At 36.0% G+C, this 17,989-nt stretch overlaps 1 protein-coding gene across 1 annotated transcript; it reads left to right on the forward strand.

The window, feature by feature from the left end:
* The first annotated feature begins 239 nt into the window (after positions 1–239).
* Positions 240–16,575, forward strand: LOC128998732 (serine protease gd-like). The gene is made up of 7 exons (XM_054425056.1): positions 240–385; positions 2,355–2,477; positions 4,262–4,432; positions 13,288–13,403; positions 13,799–13,963; positions 15,271–15,427; positions 16,346–16,575. The coding sequence occupies exons 1-7, from the start codon at positions 295–297 to the stop codon at positions 16,552–16,554; spliced, it is 1,032 nt and encodes a 343-aa protein (XP_054281031.1). The 5' UTR covers positions 240–294; the 3' UTR covers positions 16,555–16,575.
* The last annotated feature ends 1,414 nt before the right edge of the window (positions 16,576–17,989 follow it).

The raw sequence follows: 17,989 nt of genomic DNA on the forward strand, positions 1-17,989 counted from the left end.
AGAAATCGTCCCACAAAATTTCAGACTTGATTTTGTGGGACAATTGTGTCTAGAATGTGTATGTACATGTGTTCGTTTGTCGTTGTACTTGACAAACATCAAAAAAATATACTGGTGAGAGAAACCCGCAAACTATTACCATTTAATTGAGATTGGCTTCATAATGATTTCTCAAACATGAATAGACAGACATTATTTTGATAAATTTTTTTTAAATTTCATTTTCAGAAGTATGTTGGATTAGTGGAATTAATTGATCGGAGTAATGTATCCACAAGCAATGTAACATCACAGATGTACAGAGTCAGGTTTCCATTGTTTAAACCATTGCCAACTGTGCGACTCATAAAGGTGAACTCCCAAAGCATCTGTTCAGGACCAATGGGTAATAAATAAATATTAAATTTTAATAATACCTGTCTGGTTTTTGTGGTTTAAATAACATGTAACAATACTTAAGAACCTAACACACACCAGTCAGGCTAAACTATACGGTAGTTTATGATTTGCTTGAAAAAAAAAAACATTATAAATCAGTTGGAAGCCCCAGTTGTTAAGCGCCAACAAAATCCTTTCTCGGCACTTTGAACCCAGTGATTTTAAATTTATTTAATTATGAAATTTTTTTTAATACACAGAAGAACCTCTTTAATCCGAACTAATTGGGACCGGGGGTAGTTCGGACTATTGAATAGTTCGGATTACAGAACATATTGTTGTTTTTACATAACAATAGCTAGAGAAAAGTGGAAATTGCTTTATAAAGTAAAATACAGTGTTTATTTAATACTGTAGTAAACATTGGGAATAAACAGTACTGTACATTACAGTTGAAATAATTACGGTGCGTATATCAATAAATACAGTATACAATAAAGAACTACTGTACTGTGTATAGAGTACAGCAATGAGGCGTTCGGATTAGTGGACGTTCGGATTACAGGGGTTCGGATTAAAGAGGTTCTACTGTACTTCTTACCAACACCCACATTAATATGTTTGGGTCTTTAGTTCCACATAGTAAGAGTAAAAAGTAGTGAAATATTTGATTGGAGGGTATGGAGTAAATTTCCTCCTGAGCGTTCTATCTCTCTTACCGAGCTCTGCCACTGATAGATACGCTCCTCTTGAGCTGCACACCACTCCAGACCTGATTGAGACGGAATTAGAAACCTTGATCAACGGTCCTCTCTCCTTGGGGACAACGTTTTAAACCAGCTGACTGATGGTAGACCTAACAATCCACTGCACTTATACTTGTGAACCCAAAGATCTAGTATTATTAAGCTTCACCTGAAGGTTTAACCCTTACCGGACGGGTGACGGATATATCCCCCTAAGTCTTTGGCAAAAAAGGACGGGTAGCAGATATATCCGCTTATGGTTTTTGATGTTCCGGACGAGAAGCGGATATATCCCCCTTCTCTTCAGACAGACTGGCAGGTGCTTGAGCAGTAACCAGATGTTTCACGGTACCTAGGCGCCACTTTCCTGCTCTCTCCGTGGCTGAGCTCTCTCCCACACTCCCCCCTCTCACCCGCGCCTACCCCTCTCCCGCACCACCCCCTCCCGTGCACCCCCCAACTCTCCTACGCTCCCCCCTCGACGTTTCACGCTCAACACTAAGTTGAATTTATTTGTTGTTTACATATTGTTCTTTATTTATTGCCTAACGTTGTCATGGTCATATCTTCAAAGACGGATGGCGGATATATCCGCTGCTTTTCTACTCATCTGTGGACGGGTAGCGGATATAGTTTATAGTTAAAAACGAGTAAAAAATTATTTTAACAGTATGAAGTGTTCCATTGTGTTTATTTTATGTATACTTGTATAACAAAACACAAATAAGGAAAATTAATTTTTTTTTTAATTTTTTCCCGTTCTACGTCACAATTTCGTCCGTCCGGGAAGGGTTGATAGCCTCAAATGTCAAGTCAAAGTCAAAATCCTATGCAAAAGTAAATGCTTCTATACCCTTTGGGAATCTGCTCTTTATTGTCTATCAAAATAGTAAAATTAGTTTTACCAAGCACTATATTTCAGAATCAGAATAAACATATCAATGAATGATTAGATAAAGTAAAGGGAAATTGAGGAGAGTCCTTTGAATAAATAACACTCTTTCTTGATCTCCATTTAATTATTTGAGGCTTAATAGAAGCTGAAATGAGTTTATGATGATGCAATTGTTGGAATAGTTGAATGATGGCTAGAAGTGTTTTCCCAGAGTATTATTTTAAAAATATATATAAAAAAAGTGAAATATATTTGACAAGCAATTTTTGTAACTTTTATTACTCAAATATTTTATCTAGATGAAATGAATGTTATACAGTCTGGATATTTTTCAGTTAGTGGTCCTGTGGTAACAGACATTCGACTGGAGCATAGCTTGTGGCCTCTTGGTTTGAATAACGCCACGGAGCATATCACGTTCCCTCAGGAGAATATCACTCCTACACCATACAACTTAGGTATGATAGGAGGAATCAGGTACCTATAAAAACTATCAAATTTAGCACCTAACAGACACCTTCATATGGAACGGCATATAATTATCAATTATCTCCCAAATCGGATTTAGAGAGTGCATGCCTCTCAAAATCAATCCAAAATGTTTTCACAGCATATTTTTTTACCCATGCAATAACAGCCTTGGTTATTGCAGGTTATTGCAATAACAGCCTTGGTATCCCCAAACTCTGTCCTACGAGCTACGCTATGATCTTAAAATATTTTTTTTTCATTTCAAAGCATCAAGTGGGTGCAGTTGTTTAGTAAATTTCATTCTGGGGTTTTGGCAGTGGTGTAAATAACACCCCCACAACCCCCGCACAGGGGGTGGAAGCTGAGGTCCGATTTTTTCGCAATTGCAGAAAAAAGTGACATTGTTTCCGTGACCGCGGAAGACGACGATGATAACTTAAAGAGCGCGGAAGATGTACAAGATCTTACCACGATCACAGAAAACAATAACGAGTTTCCATGACCGCGGGAGACGATGATCATGCCTACATGACCGCAGGATACATTCAAGATTTGGCCACGATCATAAATAATGGGAAATGGTATAGAATTTCCATAACCACGGGAGACAGTAAAAAAACGTCCGGGACAGAGTTTTTGGATTTTGCTGACATCACTACTTTTGCCTTTTTTCCTATGGTTTTATTTATTTTTAATTCTACTGCATACATTAACTCATAAGGGTATTCCATTTATTAAACATATATTTTAGAGGGTCTGATTGATTCTTTTATGCTCGAGATTGAGATCCTTCTCTCAACTCAAACTCATTAAAACACATTTGAGAAATGCAATGACAAATTCAAGACTGAGATCTCTAGCCCTACATTGAAAGAGAACGGGCTCGTGCTCTTGACTTAGACAAGCTAGCAAGTAACCTTTTCTGACAGAAGAAAATAAAAGCATTATTATAATTACCGTTATTGCAAACAAACAAATCTTAATCGTGAAATGTGCAGTTTTCCCAACTATTACAATTAATGAAATAAACTAATAGAACAGAAGTGGTGGTCTTTTGGTATCAGGGGGGGGGGGGGTATCATCTGCATGGACTGTGGGAAGGCATCGCTCAATGAACTTACGCCACTGGGTTTTGGTACATGGAGCTTTTAAGATAATTTTAATTACTTCATTCCATAAAGTTTTTAATTAGTCCTACTCCTAGAAATTATCACATATGCCACACCTGTAAATGTATGTAAAATAGCTCATTTCCCCTCTAGAGTGGGCATGACTATTAATTCCCGCTCGTTAAATCACTAAATCAGCTGATTTCATTGTTGGTGTGTTTCTATAAAACAATAACATTCGGTAAGAAAATAACTTACATTTTTACATACAACTAAAAAGATAATCTGTGTGTTAAGATAAGTTAGTTATGGTGGTATAAAAATGAGCACAAACAGTCATTGCCACTCTCAAAATGTATGTCAGCACTCAGCTTTCATCCATTTCTTTATAAAACTGCCCCAGCAATTAGTGAATCTCTAGGACATTATACATTAATGTGGTTCAATGTTTTTTTTTTTTTTTGAGGGTGACCTGGTGTTTGCTCTAAGGTTCTGGGCTTAAATCCTACCAATCCCCAATGGTTTTTAGCTAATGATAATGTTTTTGGCCTCTATGCCTAGCTTTAAAGTAATGTGTAAAACGGTTCTGGAACAGAGCCTAAAGCTTCCTAGAATATGAAGGAAGGACATAGTTTTAAATAAAAAATGTTTGCTTTTTACAGAACCGAATGAGCAGTGTGGCCAGGCAATAGAGCCCAACCCTCTGGTGGTTGGAGGCCGTTCGTTAAGACACGGAGAATGGCCCTGGCTGGTGGCCATCTTTGTACTAAACTCTCTCGGCTTGGAGTTTCATTGTAGCGGAACGATCATCACCAAGAAATTTGTTTTGACTGGTAAAATCAAGATCTAATTTTCTTATTTTTTTAAATATTCCATACTTGTATTTTAGTAAAAGTAATGGTGCTATACAGAATGAAATTTATTTAAATTACTTCAATATAATGACTTAGTTTGTCTTATGATTTTAACAATTTGTTATTTAATTATCGTACTTAAAAGAAACTCCATAAAAAGAATATCATGAATTTTTTCAATTCAAATTTATTTTTTTATTTTTTTATTTATTGCTCTTTACAATTTTTACATTGTGTAGCATTTTTACATTGTGTGATTCTAATATTTATAATTACATAGGGGCTATTTTATAAAATTACACTTTAAATTAAATTTAACTTTAAACAAATAAATCAATACATTTAAGAAATGGAGGAAAACTAAAAAACATTATACATTTATCAAGAAAACCTTAAAATATTAACTCATAACCCCTGGGGAATATAATACTGTGGCCCTTAACTCCAACGGTGTGCAGTGAACTCACCCACCGAATAGAATGCCTGATTTTTTAAGTCACGCTTCAGTTTCGTTTTGAATAGAAGGGAACTTTCCAGACTTTTAAGCCTTTCAGGAAGACAGTTGAGGAGTCTGACACCTACTTGAGAAGGAAGTTTCTCAAATGCAGCTGTTCGGTGTTGGACAGTGCGAAAACTTTCCCTTGCTCTAGTCCCGTGGCTGTGCACAGCAGTGCCTTGGATAGGCACATGTTGAAACCGGCAGTATACAGCCGTTTCCAACATATACAGGGAAGGTAGGGTCAAAATTCCAAGCTCCTTGAAAGCTTGTCTACACGACTCTCTCCGCCTCAGATTTGCAATTAATCTGATGGCTCTTTTTTGAAGCCTAAATGCTCTGTTAAAATTTCGTCTGGCACAACCAACCCACAATCTTAATCCGTAGGAAAGATGGGGATGAATGAGGCCATAATAGGCCATGACCAAAACTTGTGTTGAACATAAAGGCTTGAAATTACGCAAGGCAAAAACCCCTTTTGCAATTTTTGGACAGATGCTATCTACACGATCTTGCCAATTCAGCACTCTATCCAAGTGCATCCCTAAGAATTTTGTGGAATCAACCTCTCTCAGGCAGGTTTCATCCATCATTACAGTTGGCGTTGTCTCGTCGTTACGGTGACGAAGGGAAAAATTTATGTACGTCGTTTTTGACTGATTCGTGTTTAAATTTTCGGACTGAAACTTTTGGATGCATGCGTTCAAGTTGATAAAACTTTCAATTTCAAGACTTTCTTGGGATTCTGATTGAAAATAGAGAGTCGTGTCATCTGCATATTGTATGACTTTTCCGCCGACCATAGAGGAGCGGAGGTCATTAACATAAATTAAGAACAAAACTGGACCAAGGATTGAACCCTGTGGGACCCCTTGACAGACCCTTAAGGTCTTTGATCTGCAAGTCGACACCTGTACGTACTGGGTCCTACCCTCGAGGTAAGATCTAAGCCACATAAGTGGGACTCCACGGATGCCGCAGAGCTCCAGTTTCCTTAACAGTATGTCGTGATCAACACAATCAAACGCCTTTGAAAGATCGATGAAGACACCAAGTGTCTTTTTTAGATTCTCTAGTCCTTCAATTACATCTTCAATAAATTTATTTACAGCGTCTATCGTGGATTTTTCTTGTCTAAATCCATATTGATTTTCTGAGATAATATTATGTTTTTCCAAAAAGTTTTGAAGCCTAGTGAGAAAGATCCTCTCAAATATTTTACTCATAACTGGTAAGATTGAGATTGGGCGGTAATTATTTAAAATTTGTTGATCACCTTTTTTATATATTGGAATGACTTTTGAAATTTTCAATGCAGATGGGAAAGTTCCTGACTGAAGTGACAGATTGATGAGTTTTGTCAATGGGATCAGTATTGGCAGATAAATTTGCTTAACTGTCCACATTGACATGCCATTAATATCGTCAGATTTTTTTGATGGAAGATCATGAATGACCCGTGCAACCTCAATCTCACTGGCAGGAGCTAAAATCATTGATGATACCGGAGTGGGCCAGAAATGACTGTTAAGAGGTGTTGGGTTTTGTTTTAAGTTACATTCGCCAACTGACTGGAAAAAAATATTGAAAGCATTGGCAACATCCTCTGGGTTATTCACAAGGTTTCCATTGACGTTTAGTGCAATTGGATTGACTTTTTTATCGTTTTTTATATTGTTGATAATACTCCATATTGTTTTTGAGACGTACTCTGAATTTTTTATTTTCTTATTGATAGCATAAGCCTTTGCTGCTTTAATAACCTTCCTATAAATTCGTTTGTATCTTTTAAAAAATATTTTGAATTGCTCATCGCTGGTTGTTTTATATATCAGAGAATAAGATTTTATCTTTTGTCGTGAAATCAGAATTCCTTGGGTGATCCAGGAATTCTTTGTATTCTTTATTTTCTTTCTACACTTTTTTAATGGACAGGCTACATCAAGATTATAAATTAAAACTTTATTAAATGCATTAAAAGCTTCTTCTGTTGATAGAAAACTATCTATAAATGTCCATGTCTCTTTAGTGAGATTTTCATTTAAAAGAGATATATGACTTGGGGACATGTCACGTTTCATACTAATAAAAGGGGGGTCAAGTTCCGGTAAACATCCTCCGATAATTGTCTCCTGAGCAAAGTGGTCAGATATAGCAGTTTCAATTACAGTAACATGACTATTGGGCACGTTGGTGACGACGTTATCAATGGCAGTTTTAGTGGTGGCAGTCACACGGGTAGGTGAGTCCACCGACCATTGGAGTTAATAGGTCATGAGTATGTCCTGAAACTGTTTAGTCACAGGGTCATTTTTGTTCAGGACGTCTATATTAAAGTCCCCTACAAGTACAAATAATTTCTGCTTAGACACTAACTTACATAATAGACTATCAAAATGCTCAAAAAATATCTCTGCCTTACTACTAGGGGATCTATAAAGACCTATAATATTGACAATTCCTATTTTACTGAGATTTACTTCAATTCCACTCAATTCAAAATTAAGATCAAAAGCAAATTTATTTAGAGAGAGTGGTTTATATTTTAATCCATTTTTAACAAAAACAGATATTCCACCACCTCTGTGAGTTTTGCGTTGATACGACTCAGCTAATTCATAGTCATTAATTTTAAAGAAATCCAAAGTATTATCGGTAAAACCATGCTCAGAGGCGACAAAAACTGAAGGCTTTAGCTCATTTGTTAGAAAAAACAATTCATCTATTTTGTTAGTTGCAATTTGCATATTCTGGTGTAGGATTTTAAATTCTTTAACTGATTCTAAGTATTCCCCAGGGGTGAAAGGCATGGCCCTAAAAAATTATTACAAGGATTAACTTGCGAGTTGGTAGTCTCTCCTTCACATCGCTGGGCTGGCACTGCCACGTCCGATGATCCTGTGGAATCTCCAGCGTCATTGCCCGTGGTTGATAACCTTCTTGCTGTGTATCTGAGTGACGTGGGAGACATTTCTGTTGTTGACGAAGTCCGCAGAGGAGGAAACTCGTCCATTGACCGGGTCAAGGTGGTGCTGCAATGTGGTTCTGGAGTTGAGGGATGGTCGGGCAAGGTCAGGCTCAGGCCAGGAGTTTGCCAAACTGATGAGGCTGGGGTGGACGCTTGAGATGAACGTTTGGACGATACTTCAGGGTAGACATCAATGACATCAGTAATATCATTAGATATTTTCATAGGGATGGGAGCTCTTTTGTCGACAGATGGAATATCTTTATGTGCTGAATTTGAGATGTCTACTGGAGTCGAAGTCAAACTTGGCGACTGCTTGTTACTTTGTCTTATAAATCTTGTGATCAGATTTCCTAAACGTTGTTTCCCATGACGGTTGAGGTGGATTCCGTGCTTTGTATAGTCGGTCCTAGCTAGATTGCTATTAATATCTTGGTAAGCCAATTTAAGTCCTCCATTGTAACACTTCACTTTTTTTAATATAGAGCAGTTTGTAAAAAATATGTTGTCGTTGAGTGATGGGTTGTCATAACGATAGGGTACACTGTTTATTATTATGTTGGCTTTAAGTGTAAGCGAAAACAGTGAATTTATCCCCTGAGCAATAGTGAATTGGGAAGGTTCGTTGTGATGTAGGTCATTTGTACCGGCCAGTATTATTATGAAATCATCTTCATTAAAATTTTTCACCATGTTAGATCCGTCATAAATAACATGCTTCATCTTGGCTCCGGATTTAACATATACCAAGACTTCGTATTCTTCTTCCAACTCCTTTAGGTATTTAGCTAGCTCCTTTCCGTGACTGTCCGCCAGTATTGTAATCTTCTTTTTCTTCTTGGTGTCTACCGGTGCGGGGTCTAGGGTTCTTTGGTGTTTGTTTTTTGGCACGTCAGAAGGTGATGCTGGTCTATGGACTTGAGCCTGGACGTAGATCAGTTGACCGCAAGGTGCGAGTTGTTGAGAATAATCCGTTGCTAGGGCTGAAAAACTGTTTGTTGTAGTTGGGTTTGATTCTATTGATAAGTTACTATGCTTTACTGTATGTTTCGGCGTGATAAAGTTGTGCTTAGATGAGGTCGAAGATGGAAGTGATTCGCAGGTATTTTTATTTATTTCATGTAAATTATGATTGTCAGCTTGAATCAAATCAATTATAGCATTTTTATTCTTTAATTCTTCTTTAAGTTTTTCCTGACTAGCTCGCAGCTCATCGATTTGGAGTTTCAATATCTTCATATCTTCCTCTGTTTTCTCCTCGAAACACAAAGTGTCAATGTTTTCTTTTCTTTTGATTTTATCATTTTCCAGGAGTTTTTCTAAAAGATTTTTTTGCTCTGAAACCTGAGTAAGGTTTTCTTTTAGCTCCTTATTCGATGTTATGGTCATATCTAGTTTATTTAGAATACCAGTGATGTTTGGAATCAGGTCAACAATGGCATCACTTGTGTATTTATCTGATATAGTGGAAAGAGTACTTCGTAGATTCATAGCAATATCAATCACTTCCCCATTAACAAGTTCTCCATTTAAATTTTTTAGGTCTTTCTCTGCTTCTCGTAGTAGATTCCCACGCCCTCGGCGCGTCTTAGTTCCCGTCATTCTGTAGCTCCTGCACGTTTCTCTTGAGCAATATGCAAAACAGATGGGCCTAACCTATTCACATTTGCACACGCAGGGGTAAGCAGTAGCTTGTAGTAGTTCTAGCATTCGCCGCTGAATGTTCTAGGAGGTCTATTGTAAGGTAGGCCGACAGTATTATAAGGTCTTTTGTAAGGTATGCCGACTATTCTAGGAGGTCTATTGGAAGGTAGGCCGACAGCACTATAAGGTCTATTGGTAATTAGACGACGGTACAAGGAGGTCCATTGGGAAGTACACGACTATACTGGGAGGTCCATTTGGAAATAGCCTGACTGCACTAGGTCTATCGGGAAGTAGACGACTGTACAAGGAGGTCTATTGGAACATTGGAACACTATGTTATTTGTTATTTGAATGTTATCTTCCTAGCCTAATTAAACTTTTTTTGAATAGATTATCGTTTTAGCAGTCTTATATTATCAAAAAAGCTTACAAATGCCGATCTGGAACCTCTTGTTTTCAAATTAGCCTTTTCAAAGTTCTGAAGTGGTGCCACTATGCTTAACCAACCACTCTAGTAGTCATGTATTGAGAAAATCTTCTTCCAAAATTTTAAAAGTTTTATCCGAGTAAGTTATTTGTTAAAAATCTATCTTTTCACTTTTAAATTGAAAATGTAGTATTTACAATATCACAGAAATTAAAATAATCAAAATATATGTAAAAAACTGAAGGAGCCGTTCAGACAACGAATTGCTCCTTACCTCCTTCTTCTTATTCCTAAGTTATAGGCCTAACTTACATTTATCATACATTTATGCTGTAAATTTTTGTCTAACCCAAATGAGTTCACAATAAATTGAAAAAGACAATACACTCATGACAATTAATTAATTAATTATTGTCTGGATAATAACTGGGAGCCGAAGACTTTGTGATCCTTACATCCAATTATCTTTTTGCAGAACCACATTTAACCCTCTAGAGGGCGCACGTTGGTGGAAAACACCGAAACGTACCATTTCGGTTATTATACTGGGAGGGATAAGCGGACCGGGGCACCCCCTCCTAGAGACTCCTCAGGGTAGGGTCGAACTATTAAATGACAGAGGTTGGGAGGGGTTAGTTCCAAACTACCCGTCACAGTACAAAAACAGTGCAAGGTCGGTCATTTCCTCCGAAGCTTCCAAACACGTGTTTGTATAAAATCGGTCGTTAATCCCCATTGCGCCTAACTGTGTTAGTGTATTTTTACATTTGTCGCAATGAGCCATAATGAATAAAGGGGAATTTTGGCCTGATTCAAGAATCAGTCCATGATGTGTTCTAAACATATCAATTTCCTTAATAAATATTGGGGTGACATACGGTAATGTTATCTAGAATTTCAATATCGAGGAAAGATTGACCAGAAGAGAGTTTTTAAAAGACTTGCCCTAGGCTCTTTGTGTTGACTATCTTAAGTCAAGAGCAGTAATTCAACAGGTCCCTAAAGACTGTAAAGGGGCGATCAAGAAAATCCTACAAGTGAGAGGTGAAGCCCTCCTGATCGACCAGCACCAAAATGTTGAAGGACGTTGTGGAATTTTGTAAAAACTTTCCAAAATTAACATTTCGGAAAAACCAGACCTCGTGTGCTCGCTGCAAGAAGTGCATTTGTAGAGAATATATTAGCCCATTTGTGTGGCCTGTGCTGAAACTGCTGGAGAACAGAGTGAAAATGATCAAGTGTAAGCTTTGTAATTTGTAAATAATTATTTTCCACTTTAATAATGTAAAATATGATGCTGTTTTTCTATTAGTATAACTATTTAGATATCATATCATGTACTTTTATTCCTCAGTTTTCATCAATTATACTTTTTTCTAAAAGAAAATGTTAATTTGGTCGAAAAGACTGACGCCCATTAGTGTCACTTTAGCTGATGCGCCCCCTCGAGGGTTAACTAGCTCAGTCAGATAAAACCCTTTCTCCCTTAGAAAACTCAAAATCTAGAAACATGCTTGTTAAGGTCCAATTCCTATGCGGCGACTGATACGACAGCCGCACATCTAGAGCCGTGCGGCTTGAGACGCTTGTCTTAATTCCTATGCCGCGACTCATACAACTCCCACGACTAGTGACTAGTGCAATTGCACTCTTGACAGCCATGGAATAAGCACAGTTGGCAGCGAATATTTTACTTGGAGAAGAGAAGGAAAAGGAAATATTAATGTGCATGGTAAAAAACAATAAACAACCTAATCCATTGTTCATGGTACGGCGAAAAGAGGGGTGTTTCAGAGTATTCTGATTCAGAGACATCTTTTTCAAGTACTGGGGGTGCTTGGGGTTGAAAACGTATGGGTGATGACGAACCAGTTCCATCAATTTTGAATCATTTATGAAGATACACACCTCAAACTACGTATGTATAAACTATAAATTTTGTTACAGCCGCGCTACGGAAGCGACTGGACTGCTCACGGAGCAGTCAAGTAGTGACAAATCGAGCCGCGCGGCTCTAGTCGCTCCAGTCGCGTAGCTGTACGCTCGATAGAAATGGGTTGCATTTACTTTGCATTGAAGCAGTCAATTTTTACAGCCGTTTTAGAGTCGTAACAGTCGCAGGATAGGAATTGGACCTTTAGATTAGCTTTGTACAGACAATAATCTCCAGATTACCAAGGACTAGCCACGGGCATGTAGACAGGGGGCGGGACTGGAGGTACCATAAGTACTTGGAAAGAAAAGTGTTTAAATATTATTTCATCCAATCATCATTATTATTTGTTGTTATTGAGCATGCATTATTTGTTCATGGAATGAACCTTTAAGTTTACTTATGGCGCAGACTAAGTTCCCCTTCAAAACCAAATCCTGGCTACATTCTTACATATTCATTTCATACATTCTTAGAAGATATAAATGTTTAGCTGTAGGTTAAATGGCAAAACTTGTTCTGAAAAACTTACATGTTTTAGAAACGCTGGCTAATACAGACATTTTTATTTGTTTTATTTTTAGCGAATTTCCCATATAGGGAATAAGCTATTACCGTAGTACTCATGGTAAGACCTGGACGCGGGACCGATTTTTGTTTTCGTTTTGAGGTCCCTAGAGGCCAAAAACACCATCCGTTCAAATTCATATATATATATGTGTGTGTCCGTTAGCGCGATAACTAGAGCAAAAGTGATCCGATTTTGATATTTGGTACAAACATGTAAACCTACATTTATTCGAACGAGTTCGCGATCCAGCATAATCGGACAATGGGAACAGGGGTTTATGGGGGGTTTTATGGGGTAAAAATGGGTTTTTCCCATTTTTGACCCTAAAAACATAAAATATTTGAATTTCTTTCCCAACCATTTTGTAGAGCTTTAAAAAAGAAATAATTTAGTATATTGAAGCATTGTTGTATGCCTAACGGTCATGGAGAAAATTCAAAAAAATGCAAATTTAAAATTCCCATGTTATTCTTATGGAGAAAATGAAAACTGTTGTAGTTTACTTGTTTATGGATATATGTTGATCAAATTTGGCAAACTTATTTATTTCATCCTATACTATTGTTGTTTGGTCAAAAAACACTGTTTACCGTCCCCGTTGCAGCAAACCTAAGCACTCGTTATATCTAATGTTATTTAAATTGGGAATAAATATGTCTTATTTATGGAAGTATTTTAGTAAATATGTAATCAGACAAGTTGAAATTTGCTTAGTCTGCAGGTTTGCTGCGGCAGGGGTATTATTTAGATATGCCTGACTTGCTATGATTCTTTAATGTGTTTGATTTTCAGTCGGTCACTGCATGAGGCACGAGGAGGCTGGGACAATGGACCCTGTAGATGTTGTGGTGTATCTTGGAAAATACAACCTTCAACAATGGGAGGAATCTCACTCTGTCATTAAAGAGGTTTGTTTAAGATTAACAATAGTATTCTATCCAGGTTAAATTTTTTACTAAAACTGCCATTAATTTTTGTTCAATCAATTAATCAATCAATTTCTTTTTTAAGATTTATTTAGGAAGTACCAGAGTGTCATATACATAGATTGTAATTTGAATTTTCATCTTGCTGAACTTTTGATCGAACAACTCCTTTAGTGAGTAGTATTGGTTAATCCATTAGCCAGTCTTTTAAATTTCCTATTCTGGTATTCTTTTCTTAGGATCTTCAACAAATCTATGATCAAAGCCTAAAAAACTAACAATGAATAATACTTTCCCCAAAATCATTTAAGTCAAAATATTAAAATAAAAACACCAATCAAATTTGTGCACAAATGTAAGGTCACTCTTATCTACAGGTAGTTGAAATCCACATTCATCCAGATTTTGATTCAAACAAGTATACAGCTGATATTGCCTTGCTCCAGCTGAAAACACCAGTGACTTACAACATGTTCATTCAGCCAGTGTGTCTGTGGAGTCAGCCCCCGGACCTGGAACTTATCGTAGGACATATTGGTACTGTAAGTCTGTAACCTCAACTTAAATAGGAACATCTTTCTTTTCAGTTTGTGAAAAACTTTCAGAACGAAATCTTGGGAAATATTTGTTTGGGGAGCTTTACTCTAAATTATGTATTTTCTAACTACGAGGGTTGTCCACGAATCAAGTATTCATGCCACGCTGCCGTTGCAGCTAAGCAAGCTGTTCAAATCTGAGGAAAGAACCAAGTCCTTGACTTCATCCACTAAAATTATAGTTGGTTTCCACCCAGATGCGGAGTGTGCAAGGATGTGTAAATTTGTTCTATTTTAACACTTTCTGTATACATGTATACATATCTGAAAGTACAAAAATATGTCAAATAACACTTGTAATATTTACACTTATACTGTTTATTCACAAGACAGTAAATACATATAAAAAACAATAAGTGGTAATCAATTTCGATTGGACACTCTAATCATCATCAGACCCAATAGGCGAATGTGAAGAAGAATTCAAATTCAAATTCACTTTATTGTCACATAAAAACATTTGTACATAGCAAAGCTATTAAACTGGTGATATTGTCAATTGAATATAAACCTAAAAATACAATTAAGTTACAGAACATTTTTGTCTGACTCTCAAGAAGATCAAGAAGTTATCTACATACATATGTGTCTCAACTGCCTTCCATCCCACAGAAACCTTATAATATGGAATGTGATTTATTCTTAGTGAGAGCGTCGATTTCCTTCACATTATTTATTTATTAACTACTATGACGAGACTAACGGTCACAAAAGGGTGGGATCCGACTAGAATAGTAGGATAAGTGAAGAACACTGTGTTGGTCTAGATGATTATGCTAGATTTGAACTAGCTTGCTTGGCCGTGTTGGGAACTCAATGGAGAACTTAATTTAAGGATAGCCCTCGTATAATCGAGTTATATATTATAATTTATCTAATTTCAAAAAGTGATGATATTTCAGTATAACTTGAAATATGAAAACATTGTACTCTTCATGTAGCAAAATAGGTTGGATTTTCTCCAATTATTGGAAAAAATGCTATCCAACCTATTTTATTTATATTATTTATATTAATTATTTATATTTATTTGTATTAATAATTATTATTCCCATAGTATTGAGTATTTAAAAGACCATTTTTCTATACTGTGCAGTGTTGCTACTTGCTAAACAATCACAATATTAAACAACACAACATGATTTGAGTCAATTAGTTTATTTCCTCAATTTCCACTGGTCTTCTCACTGAAATGTCTGGGATAGAACATAAGTGAGTCATATAGTATACTTACTTCCTTTTTCAATTTATAGGTTGTAGGTTGGGGAAGAGATGGCAAAGGAAATAAGATGTCCCCGATTCCACGAGTTATGGAGATACCAATAGTTTCTACGGAGGAATGTGTTCAAAGTCACAATGAGTTTGTCTTTCTCACTTCATCTTCAACTCTCTGTGCTGGAGCTAAAGATGGTAAACCAATACTTGACACCAGGGGCGGCTCCAGAGGGTAGGCCAGGTAGGCCCGGGCCTACACAAATTTTGGTAGAAATTTAATTATATCTAAATAAAGGAAAAACATTAAAACTCATTACTTTGCATTTCAATTTTTATCTCCCCTTTTTGCGGGAAGCCCCTCAAACCTCTTGTTTATGGATCAAACTACCAACTTCTTGATCCTTGTCTGGCTTACCCAAAATATTATTCCTGGAGCCGCCCCTGCTTGACACATACATAGATATAGCAGAATGTGGTATTTTTAGCCATTTCTTCTAAATAGGAGTAAATACTATGTCAACAAACCTAAACAGTGTTTGAAAAAAATATATCGCCATGTATTGACACGGAGTACAAGTTTTGTTGCGTAAAAGAAACTAATTGTTAGAAAATAAAAAGCATTCTTATTAGTGGTTTAAGAAAATAATTTACTTTTTTCACATTCCAACTGTATGTTTATAAATAATTGTGAAAATTTAAAGAATTATAAACTAATGAGGATAGTGAAAATGAAAATCAAACTAAAATATGTTTTGCTCCATAAATACAGATGGCCAATAGGAATAAAACTTTTAAGTCGGCCAATTTTAATAATAAAACACTTATGTTAACATTATGAGATATAACACAATACACAATCTTTGGTGAAATAAGAACACTGAAATAATACACTGAAAATAATACACTGGTTTCATATTTTCAAGTAGAAACAATATTATCTTATCATTTCATAGCTTTGTCTGTATACCTGACTAGGTATAAATGTATAAATCCTGTCACTAAGTGAAAAAGAGCGATTCTAAAATCTAGGAATTGCGTAACTGATCACTCGATCAGTAATCAAAATTTATTAAAAGATTTCTTATCGTTCTCAAACTTCTAATACAATTCCAGGTAGAGGGCCTTGTAATGGTGACAGTGGAGGTGGGCTCATGCTGCCAGTCAAATGGAAGAGTACTACACGGTGGGAACTGCGAGGAATTGTCAGTCTATCTCTTCTCAACACAACAACCCAGTCTTGTGATCTCACACAATACGTTGTCTTCACAGATACTGCTAAATTTCTGAGTTGGATTTACTCTATTGTTAACAAAACTCCTTAGACCTTTACTTTTTCAATAATTTTTGTGGGTTCATTGATATATTTTACAAGCGCCAAAGTATATGCTATGTGAAACAACATATAGTTCTGTTGTAAGTTTGTTTACAATAATAAAATACATGTCTAACCTGGTGTTAAATTGTGGCATTCTAATACATTTTTGCAATTACCAAAGGGAGTATTGAATATTACCTTAGTCCAGTTTCTACCTTTTAATAGCGTTCCAGATCCCAAAAGTCATAAAAAAAATTTGTTTTTTACTAATCGTGATGGAAAACGTCCGCAAACATTCTTTTACATAACGTTAACTACAGTATATAAAAAATTTTACATTTTATGGTATATATAAAAAATTACTGCCATTTTGATTTACTTTATTTAAAAAAATAAAGGAGACATTATCAAAACTAATCATACGAAAATATGATCATAATGGTTCAGTTAAAAAACGACCATTTATTTCATTCAACATGTAGCTAGATTATATAGACACCCCCTTGTCAAGCGAGACACTCGCGATAAAGCTAGACACTCACAAGCAAGGAAATCTTTAGGTACATCTATATCTTGTTTTTTTTTTTCTCACCCTGTATAGTATTGGGGAATAGTATTTATATAGAAAGTTTTGTTTTGTCAACATTTTGAGTTTTTTTGGTAGGTACTTATCCATGATATCCTTAGGTGACTTTTTTTGGAAATTTTGATTTTTAATAGAAGTTTTCCCACTAGATAATGGAAATCGGGGTTTCACAAAAACAGCTTGAATCATTTTGATTAGGCCTACAAATTTAGTATGTTATGGTCCTCTAAACTGGTCCTCTTAACTCTAAAGAAATTGTATATCCCCAAATGCTTTAAAAATTACGGTTCAAAAATGTTTGAATATTTTGTGATTTTCCCATAAAATATCATGGTTAGTCCCACCACTTGCAATGATAAGGGTTGTTGACAAGAGCTAATAATAGAAAGTATGATTCTGATTGCTGACACTGTATTCTTTTAATATGGCATGGCTAATACAAGTAAGTTTTTAATGATACTCTAATTTACAACTATCATTAGAACAAACAATTGAATCAGAATTTCCTAAAAGAACCTATACATATGATCACAAACCATCTTGTATCAACAATACAAAACAGCAACAAGGAAAACTGGATAAGGAGACACAGAGATAAGGAAACCCCAACCTCCTCCATCATTGCCGCTAACTACCAGGGATACATTTTTTATTTACCAAATAAGAGTTAAATTAGTATAAACTATACCATACTGTCTAACATAATATACAGTATATCCATTTATATGAGGACTATATCAAATATCATTTTATTACATTTTTTTTTTTCATTACAGTAACTAATGAAGCAGTACAGTTGTTTGTGACTTGTTAGTACAGTACGGTACCCAAAGTATGTGTCTAACCATAAGTTAAC

Source organism: Macrosteles quadrilineatus, unplaced genomic scaffold (genome assembly GCF_028750875.1).
Source record: "Macrosteles quadrilineatus isolate MER2022 unplaced genomic scaffold, UCM_ALF_1.0 Scaffold_7__1_contigs__length_78375512, whole genome shotgun sequence".
Taxonomy (NCBI): Eukaryota; Metazoa; Arthropoda; class Insecta; order Hemiptera; family Cicadellidae; genus Macrosteles; species Macrosteles quadrilineatus.

Bases quoted from the DNA above. Each gene is read 5' to 3' on its own strand.
- LOC128998732 (XM_054425056.1), top strand. From the start codon at position 295: ATGTACAGAGTCAGGTTTCCATTGTTTAAACCATTGCCAACTGTGCGA. The intron at 13,404-13,798 runs GTTTGTTTAAGA...TCTTATCTACAG, and splicing joins CTCACTCTGTCATTAAAGAG to GTAGTTGAAATCCACATTCA. The intron at 15,428-16,345 runs GTAAACCAATAC...ATACAATTCCAG, and splicing joins CTGTGCTGGAGCTAAAGATG to GTAGAGGGCCTTGTAATGGT.